Consider the following 9986-nt stretch of genomic DNA (forward strand, 5'->3'; position numbering starts at 1 on the left):
TCTAGCCAGTCACTCACTCACATTAGGCAAAGATACTATTTAGGCACAACTGATACTTCAGGGTCAACACGTCTTCCCTTTTTATTTGCAAACAAGTGAAACAACCTTCTACAGTACTTGGCTTACACAGTGACGCTGCAAAGTATTTTCAAAAACAAACATGTTAGCTAACAGTTTTAAAATTCAAGTTTTGTTTTTTTGCCTAATAAAGCGCCAGAATATCCTATAATATCTTATATTCTCAAACAGATCGCGATATTGCTTTCAGTCAGAAAAGGGCCTTTTTTTCTCAGTTTTTTCAAATAAAATATATCATTATATATTAATATCTTCTCTTTGGAGTATATCACCTACAGATATCAGCCCTCATTGATTATTACTGTGAAGTATCACAAGCAATAGGTACAATAATCTCTCAAAATTATAAATATTAAATAGTTGATGGTAAAAACAGAGTGGTTCTACTCACAGAATTCTCAAATGTAACAATATTGACGAAAGTAAATTACACTTTTTCACATTCTTATGAAATCAATATTGCCAATTTGTCACAAATGTTGTATGTTGATAGAATGACACATTCCACAGTAAACTGTTCGTATTAGACATTCAAATCATGCACGACATTCAAGACAAACCATTCTTTTGTTTTTTTAAAGCTATAAATACGGCACATGTAACAGATACATTGATTCCTATTGGATAAATAGAAAATAGTGAAAAACACACAGAGAACAGCTATTTTTGTATCTATAGAAAGCAGATTGGACACCAATATAAAGCCAATATAAAGTTAAGAGATCTGTCCGTGTATCTGATCTGTTATCCGTGTATCTGCATAGTTAAATGTTTATGTCAACAGTCCTGCTCAACGCATTTGTTGGAGACACACGTGTAACTAAAGTGCTTGCAGCATCGTTTCATGAAGGCAATAGCAGAACTAAGCAGAGATCTAGAGACACAGCCCAACATTTCACAACTCCTTTAGTTTAAAGGGGAGGCTTCAAATACTCATAGTTGGTTATACTTCAGTTGAGTTCAATTTACACAGCCTATCCAATTGCATATCCTGATTCTATTAGTGGTCATCGTCCCTTTGGAATCAAACAGGGAAGACCCTGCATGAACCTCCATTTAGTCTAGTCACTGTCCAATTACAGTAATAACAAGAAAGATGATGCATGAACCTCCATTTAGTCTAGTCACTGTCCAATTACAGTAATAACAAGAAAGATGATGCATGAACCTCCATTTAGTCTAGTCACTGTCCAATTACAGTAATAACAAGAAAGATGATGCATGAACCTCCATTTAGTCTAGTCACTGTCCAATTACAGTAAAAATATGGAGAAAGAATGGGAGCGTACGACACTTGAATTCAAACAAAGTCAATCCAAGCCAGCAACATTCAACTGCCCTCTTTCCGTGTACATAACCTTTTAAAAGCTAATTTATTAAAACGTAATGTTGATTATATGTGTTTGAAAGTCCCATCAGCAGACTTGTCTTCAAACCCTCGTATTTTTAATGGAACCAAATGTTCTTTCTACGCACCCACATGCAAAGAATCTAAGGCTGAGTTTACACAGGCTGCCCAATTCTGATCTTTTTTCCACTAATTGGTCTTTTGACCAATCAGATCAGCTCTGAAAAAGATCTGATGTGAAAAGATTTTATGTGATTGATCAAAAGACCAATTAGTGGAAAAAAGATCAGAATTGGGCTGGCTGTATAAACGCAGCCTAAGTGCTGCACACACAAACACACACAGTGGTTTCTTTCTCAGTCCCTTTTCTTATTGCTATTCAACTGTGGGTGCATTATGGGAAAATGCCACAGTACACTTACAGTATTTTTCCTTGTGAGAGAGTTACAGGCTGAGGCTCAAATCACACCCTATTCCACATAGAGTGCACTACCTTGAGCCCTCTGTGGAGCGCTAAAGTGTAGTGTGTAGTGCAATCTAAAGGGAAAAGGGTGTCTTATGAGATTTGCCCCCAGTCTCAGCCACAGGCCCTCAGCTCTTCTGTAAACTGTTAGTTTAGTCCAATCTCAACTACACGTCATGGTTCAACCCAGTGCTGCCCTCTATAGTACTGTGCACCTACACACACAGGTTAGATGGGCTTGTATAGCAAAGATGTGACGTACTTCTTCTTATATCTGTGAGTTGCACTGAGCACCATCACTCCATCCTGAGGGAGAGGACAGAGAGAGAGAGTGAGAGAGAGAGAGAGTGAGCGAGATAGTAAGATAACATATGCCATTTAGCAGAAGCTTTTTATCCAAAGCGACTTACAGTGATGCGTGCATACATTTTAAATATGGGTGGTCCCGGGAATCGAACCCAATACCCTGCCGTTATAAGCGCCATGTTCTACCAACTGAGCTACAAAGAGTAGACAGACAGACAGACAGACAGACAGACACTAATGCTATGTTATGCTATGGAAGGGACTATTACTCAATCCATAAGTATTGCAGTAAGAAGTGGGATGGAGGATGTTGGTGCCCTCCTACAGTACCTTTATTGAGAGAGCATAAAGATGGTTGAGCATCACATGGTTGGGTTCAGGCAGCAAGGCTGGGTCGCACTGTTGGAGAGGAAAAGAGAGAAGACGAATGAGTAATCAAGACGGTTCCAAATGGGAATTTACAACACACATATGGCAGAGCGAAAGAGAAGAACAGAGAGAGAGAGAGAAGATAAGGGAGAAAGAAGATAAGGGAGAGAGAAGATAAGAGAAGATGAGAGAGAGAGAGAGAGAAAGAGAGAGAGAAGATAAGGGAGAGAGAAGATAAGAGAAGATGAGAGAGAGAGAGAAAGAGAGAGAGAAGATAAGGGAGAGAGAAAAGCTGCACTTCCTAACTTCCTGCCAAATGTATGACCATATTAGAGACACATATTTCCCTCAGATTACACAGATTCACAAAGAATTCAAAAACAAACTCCATTTTGATAAACTCCCATATCTACTGGGTGAAATACCACAGTGTGCCATCACAGTAGCAAGATTTGTGACCTGTTGCCACAAGAAAAGGGCAACCAGTGAAGAACAAACACCATTGTAAATACAACCCATATTTATGTTTATTTATCTTCCCTTTTGTACCTTAACTATTTGCACATAATATGACATTTGAAATGTCTTTATTATTTTGGAACTTCTGAGTGTAATGTTTCCTGTTAATTTTTATTGTTTATTTCATTTTTGTTTACTATCTACTTCACTTGCTTTGGCAATGTTAACATACGTTTCCCATGCCAATAAAGCCCTTAAATTGAAATGTGAAATTGGAGAGAAAGAGAGAGACAGAGAGGGCGAGAAAGAAGAAGAGAGAGCGAGAGAACGAGAGAGAGAGAGTCCCCTCACCCAGCTGGTCCTGGGGCGGAGTTCTACTAACACACTGAACCCTCAGGACCAGAACAACCAATGAATCAGAATAAACCAAATTACAACACAGTCAAAAGAAAAATACATTACTTTTTGGGAAGTACAATCAACAGTACACCGTGGCTAACTATTTGACCATGGTTACTGATCAAAACCTTAGAAAAACCTTGACAAAGTATAGGCTCAGTAAGCACAGCCTTGCACTTGAGAAGGGTAGACACAGGAAAACCTGGCTCCCTGCAACCACTGCACCACAGCAGAACACGAGACAGAGCTGCATTTCCTGACAAAATGTAAAAAATATAAAACAATTAGAGAGTGTCATTTCCCCAAATTTGAAACAGTTTTTCAAGGTTTCAAAGGCCTCTCTGATGAGAATAGGCTACCCGTCCTGTTGGGGGAGGACTCAGGCTACCCGTCTTGTTGGGGGAGGACGCAGAGAGTTGTGGGTTGGCAGCGCACTACATTGCTGCCTGCCATAAGATGAGGAACAGTGTCTGACAGACCAACCAACCTGCACATGTCCTCTATTCCATTGTTATTGTTCAATGTATGTTTTTTTACCCTTGATTGTTGTTACTGTTGTCCCGTTGACAATATTTATTACTTTTATTTTAATTATGTTAATATTGTAAATCTCCAAAGTAAGCTTTGGCAATATGTACATTGTTACATCATGCCAATAAAGCAAATTGATTTCAAAAATTGAGAGAGAGAGATAGGATAACAGAAGATGAGGGAGAGAGAGACTGAAACAGAAAGAAACTCACAGAGATGTTAGTGTCCTTGTTGAGGATGACCTGGAGGAGGTGTGGGGGGAGGATGGGAGGGGCTTTGGAGCGTTCCTCAGGCCTGAATATGTACTGCTCCTGTCCATAGGGACCTGGAGGGGAGCTGGACAGATCTAAGGACACACAATGACACACACACAGCATGTCATTCATATACTCTCAAATGGTGACTGATTTCTTGGGTTTTCATCAACTTACATAACTTATCCTAAACACCTGATCAGGATTAAATATTACATCCTTCCTTGAAGTAATCACTGATCTGAAAAGGCTTGAACGGTGATAGGATGGAAAACCTGCCTTCTCTTACCCAATCATGTACAGATCAGTGATTACCGTGAGGAAGGAAACTTGGCCCAAACTTGCATGACCTTAAATTGGCACCTCTTGGTCAGTACAAGGCTATGCTTAACCCAAAGGGACAACAGAGGATGACAACCCTGCCTTCTCTTATCCAATCACATACAGATAAGGCTATGCCAGTTTACCCCAAAGGGACAACAGAGGATTAGAGCCTCTACTGACCTGAGGTGTCAGTAGACTCCAGAGAGTCCACCTGCAGAGCATCAAACACCTCAAAGTCTGACTGCTTCACCTCAATCAGGTTGTTGATGGTGCCCAACTGGCTGGTCACCACTGGCTGCAGGAGGGAGTGTTATAGCAGGGTTAATATGGAGTTATAAAGGGTTAATAACAAATAAACTGTGTGGATGGATCCCAAAACACATGGCTGCAAATAGCTGCAATGTTGTATTTGGAATATATTATTCAACCTTTATATGTTCAGGTTTTGAAAATAAGTCACTGACTTTATTGTGTTATCCCTGTCACGTTTTTAAAATGGATATACTGTGTGTATATGTATTTTTTTAACTGGCAATTTTTTTAAATAAATCTAGTAGTCTAGTTTAGGCCAGAGCCCTATGTAGGGTTTACCTCTGAGGGGTCATGGACCCACTGTCCGTCCACAAAGAACTTGTACTGGTGCTCTCCCTCTGGTAAATCCAGGATAGCTACAAAATCATTGTGGCTTGGGGAAGAAATACTGTGTTAATACACTGTTAGTGCACTATTAACTGTGTCAAAATGTTGTCACTAATAAAATAGTATAACAGCAATACAGTGTGCAGGACAGGGCCAGTGTCTCTCCTCTCCTCCTCCTCTAATTTCCCCTCCCCTACCTCTTATTGAGGTGGATCTTGTTGCCCCAGTTGTTAAAGGAGCCAGCGATGTAGACCTCCTTCCCTCCTCCGGCCCAGCGGATGACCGTGGGCCTGGATTGAGGCCCTGTCTTCACCAGGTCATCCAGGTCAGGCTCCTCCTTGTCCGACACCTTTGGGGAGAAAATAAACTCAGTTTAAATCACAATGTGGGAATGACAGGGGCTCTATCTCAATTACTCTTCTTGTGATTCCTCACATATTATCTCCTTGCCTCCTTGTTAGCTGTATTGGAGGAAAAGGTCCAAGGTCCCTCACATTGGACCTTCTTCTCCAGTGGGTTTTGAGGAGGCGAGGAGAGAGGAATCGATAAAGATGAATTGAGAAAGAGCCAGGGTTTATCTCACTTGGCTAATATGGCTTCTACTTCTCTTCTCCTTAATCTGCACTGGAAATGTACCCCCCCCCCCCATCTGTTGTTGATGCAACTGTTTAGTATGATGGTGTTTATGCCCCTGCCCCAAATATCCTATGTTCCAGAGCAGAGGTACCTTGGAGGACCCCAGTCCGTGTGTGTTGAAGATGTTAGGGTCATCGGTGCTGTCCACCATCTTGCTGGGCTCGTGGTCTTTGTCTCTGCTGTCAGAGCGATGGGCCTTGGCGCCATGGCGGTCGCCGGACATCCGGTCACCTGTGTTACCCATGATCCTTCACTAAGTTTCCAGCCAGGACAAGCTGAAAGAAAACATACACCGTCGTCGTCGTCATCATCATCGTCGTCTTACAAACAACAAGACATAGCTTGCCACCCAAACCAACCTCTGAACATGACTTGCATATTTCATATTAGTTAGATAAGGTCAACAACAAAAGTTAACAGAAATACAAAAGAAAGCATAGGATGCTTGATGTAGAGAGACCAAGGGGGACTGGATAAATGTTTTGCCTTGTCATTTGCATAACTAGCTAACGTTAGCTAGCTAGCTATACAGAATTTCCAGCAAATCTACGATCAATGTGTACAGTTGGTGACATTGGCAACATAGCTGAATATTGACTGTACTTAGTTATCTAAAGGTAGTCATGTTGAGGTAGCTATCTGTACAGCTGACTTGTTACCAGAAATGGAAGTACTCTGCTCGGCCCACCACCAGCTGGCTAGCCCACTTATGACAATCAACAAGTCGGTGATGGATGTGCTTCTCCACGAGCACGAATAAACAAACTTGAACGACCAACCAATCTGGCAATAACTATAGCATAGATCAGAATCAGAATACAGAATTGAACAAGGCAAAGGCTACAGCTAGATAGCTAGTTCGCTTAGCAGTTAGCTAGCATAAATCGCTCCCCTGATCGCAGCAGGGAATATTTTTAGCTGCCTCAACACCTATCGTTGGCTATACTTAGGGTGTGATTGTGAAATGCCAACAAGTGACATTAATGATAACATCGTGACATTACATTTTAATCAATCGGTTCTGTATGGGCCGGTTACTCACCAAATGACACGATTCGAAGTTTGTTTAACACTGAGTCTTCCTCTTCAACTTTGACAACCTCAACATTCTTCTTCACAATGTTTATCCACCAACTACGGATCCCCACCAGGACAAACTATGCAGTCATTGGGACAAATAAAGAAACCTGTTTCTATGAACTGAAATGGTGACACGCCTAACCCAAAATCAGATAGAATTGGAATTAGGATATATCGTTAACCAGCAACACACATATCAAGTGCTTGACGGCAAACCAGCTCTGTGTACTGTGTCATATTTTACCAACAGAAAAGTTTCATTTTCATTTGTATCCTTTATATAAGAAAATAGACTCTGCTAGACATCACCCATAGTCAGTAAAATGGTTGTCTTTGAGACTTTTTACGCAAATTACTGAGAAAACGCTAGTTACTGAGTGGATATGATGGTGTCACACTTCCTGCAATTGGTCTATCTCCAGTATGATCATCCTTTGTGTGCTTCAGGAGTGTCTTGAAAAATGAACGAGACATGAAGTCATTCATTATTTCATATAACTAAATATTCCCAATTAGGAGCTTAAAGTGACTTCATCAACAGTATTGTAATGTATTTTAGAGAATACTGTACAGTAGACCAGCAGCAGCTTAGCACTGATGGAAAACTTGTGTGGTTATATCATATAATAATATATGCCATTTAGCAGAAGCATTTATCCAAAGCAATTTACAGTCATGCATGCATTTTACGTATGGCTGGCCCTGGGAATCAAACCCACTACCCTGGCTTTACAAGCGTCATGCTCTACCAACTGAGCTAAAAAGGACCAGTATTTCTTCTAACAATACCCATTTCACATACATTTGAGGTTTCATACCACCAGACACAGAAAATCACAAGGCTGATAAAAAGCAGTACACAAAAACAACAACCAAAGCTTACTAACCAACAGTCCAGTCAGAGCCTTGATGAGATTGTGAATGCCTGACTTTACTCTTTGACTTTTTGCTCACTGCTCCCCTTAACGACCTCATAGATGGTTGGCGATGATGATGATGACGCTGATGAAGATGTCCGGATGATCTCCGGCTGTCATCATATGTCGCGACCAGTCTCGCCTCAGGGCCTCATCTGATTGAGGACAGGCCAGGGGGATCCATCCTCATTGGCAGACTGGAAGGATGGTGCAGTCAAGGGGGGAAAGTAGCACATCGCAGTTCTGCAGCTCATGTAGGATTCTGATATAAAGCATATTATAAACTGTGTGGTTCAAGCCCTGAATGCTGATTGGCTGAAAGCCATGGTATATCAGACCGTATACCACGAGGTGCCTTATTGCTATTATAAACTGGTTACAAACGTAATTAGAAAATTAAAAAGTATTGTTTTGTCATAGAAAGCTTATTGGCCATATACCACACCCCCCTCAGGCCTTATTGCTTAATTATATCCTCAGAGGCTCAGGGTTTCATTCTAGCCCAACCATGACCTGATTCAGCTAATCAAGTACTTGATGATTAGATGATTAGTAGAATCTTTTGGTGCTGGGTTGGAACAAAGGTTGCTGCGTACTCTGTAAGTCTCGAGGACCAGGGTTGAAGACCACTGGTCCCTTCCCTGACCTATACAATCATCTCTTTGAGATCCTCTGTGACGGAGTGGAACTTCTCAGTAAATGTGTCCGCCATGGCGCTCCCTGGCGCTGGAGACCCTCTCCTTCCAGCCTGTGGCCTCCTCATCATCACTGGTCCCAGGGGGCTCCAGCTCCCCTGGAGCTATAGGACCGACTGGGGTCCTATAGGCCTGCTTCTGGGGGAGTGGGAATGGGACTGAGGGGCAGAGGAAATGCAAGACTTGCTGCTTGGTCCATAGACATCTTTCCTAGTGTCATCCTCCAAATCCTCAGGTACCCTTTTCAATTATTTAACCCAGGGTTTCTCCTATACAAGTAGCTGGAGACTTTAAAAACGTATTATATTCTTGAAATAACATGAAAACATCCACTTACCATATGTAGTAGTAGTAGTAGCCCTACTGAGCTCTATAGCCTAGAAATAAAAGTTCTGGGAACACTGTTTTCTGTTTTGCTTTATTTCAAACATGTTAATCGCGTTCGATCGATTACGTCAACAGAAGTTTGTTTCGATCGGTTGGTACACTGTAAATTGATTGGACAGTTGTTCGGATGTCCGCGAAGGGATGACGATCTAGAAATGATTTACACATTTCAATTTCATCATTTGCGGACACATCTTTCACAAACTTGCACTGCGTTGTAAGACCTCTAGATGGCGACATGCACACACCATTGAGATCGAGGATTAGGCTTTGCAGTGGGTGGCACTCCCAACTATTTCCATTGTCAACATTTATTCGTGGACAACTGTCTGTAAACATTTGTTTTGACCCATAGCACACGCATTGCTTTTCTTTCAGTCTAAGCTTTGTGAGCTCAGTGAGAACATTCGTACATCTCTCACAACGTCAATCGATTCAGGTAGTGTAAGTCGCTCTGGATAAGAGCGTCTGCTAAATGACTAAAATGTAAATGTATAGCAGTATTACATACTCAAACATAATTAAGACATTGAGGCAAAATAATAACCATTGGCCTAAATGTTAAGTGCGTGCATGGCATGCATATGAAGTGTGTGTGTGTGTATTGAATTGCAGGTGTGTGTGTGTGTGTGTGTGTGAGAAGGGCAGGATCCTACAAATTATTCTGAATTCCAGTATTAACAGATTTAATTTCCGTTTTTAAGACTTCCCCTCAGCTCCAGTCATGATTCACAGGCAATATTTGCATGCAAGTTTGTAACTATAAATATTTTGCTTAGGATACAGCTTAACAGTCATGCTCTACCCCTGTAGCTCAGTTGGTAGCGCATGGCGCTTGCAACGCCAGGGTTCATTTCCCACGGGGGGCCAGTATGAAGATGTATGCACTCACTAACTGTAAGTCGCTCTGGATAAGAGCATCTGCTAAATGACTAAAATGTAAACAACAATGAAAAACATATGGGAGGGAAAAACATATGAAAAACATATGGGAGGGAAAAACATAGCATTGAGGCTGTTGTAAATGACACTAAAAGTGTAAAAACATAAATAAAAACCAACCAAATTAAATATGAAATTATGATATTTAACTGAGGGTAA

The 9986-nt window shown here is 41.3% G+C and overlaps 1 protein-coding gene across 1 annotated transcript; it reads right to left on the reverse strand.

Annotated features, from left to right (window-relative positions):
• Positions 1-56: 56 nt before the first annotated feature.
• Positions 57-6960, reverse strand: LOC311125110 (5'-AMP-activated protein kinase subunit beta-2-like). Its single transcript, XM_084199181.1, has 8 exons — positions 6849-6960; positions 5898-6081; positions 5368-5519; positions 5123-5216; positions 4712-4826; positions 4166-4299; positions 2526-2594; positions 57-2195 (listed from the first exon to the last, which is right to left on the reverse strand). The coding sequence occupies exons 2-8, from the start codon at positions 6048-6050 to the stop codon at positions 2118-2120; spliced, it is 795 nt and encodes a 264-aa protein (XP_084055307.1). The 5' UTR covers positions 6051-6081; positions 6849-6960; the 3' UTR covers positions 57-2117.
• Positions 6961-9986: the final 3026 nt, after the last annotated feature.

This window comes from Coregonus lavaretus, assembly GCF_964263955.1.
Source record: "Coregonus lavaretus genome assembly, contig: HAP1_SCAFFOLD_5125, whole genome shotgun sequence".
Taxonomy (NCBI): domain Eukaryota; kingdom Metazoa; phylum Chordata; class Actinopteri; order Salmoniformes; family Salmonidae; genus Coregonus; species Coregonus lavaretus.

Coding starts and splice junctions, on each gene's coding strand:
- LOC311125110 (XM_084199181.1), bottom strand. CDS start 6,050: ATGGGTAACACAGGTGACCGGATGTCCGGCGACCGCCATGGCGCCAAG. Junction 2,595..4,165: donor ACAAGGACACTAACATCTCT/GTGAGTTTCTTT, acceptor CCTCTCCAACAG/TGCGACCCAGCCTTGCTGCC. Junction 2,196..2,525: donor TTTATGCTCTCTCAATAAAG/GTACTGTAGGAG, acceptor CCTCTCCCTCAG/GATGGAGTGATGGTGCTCAG.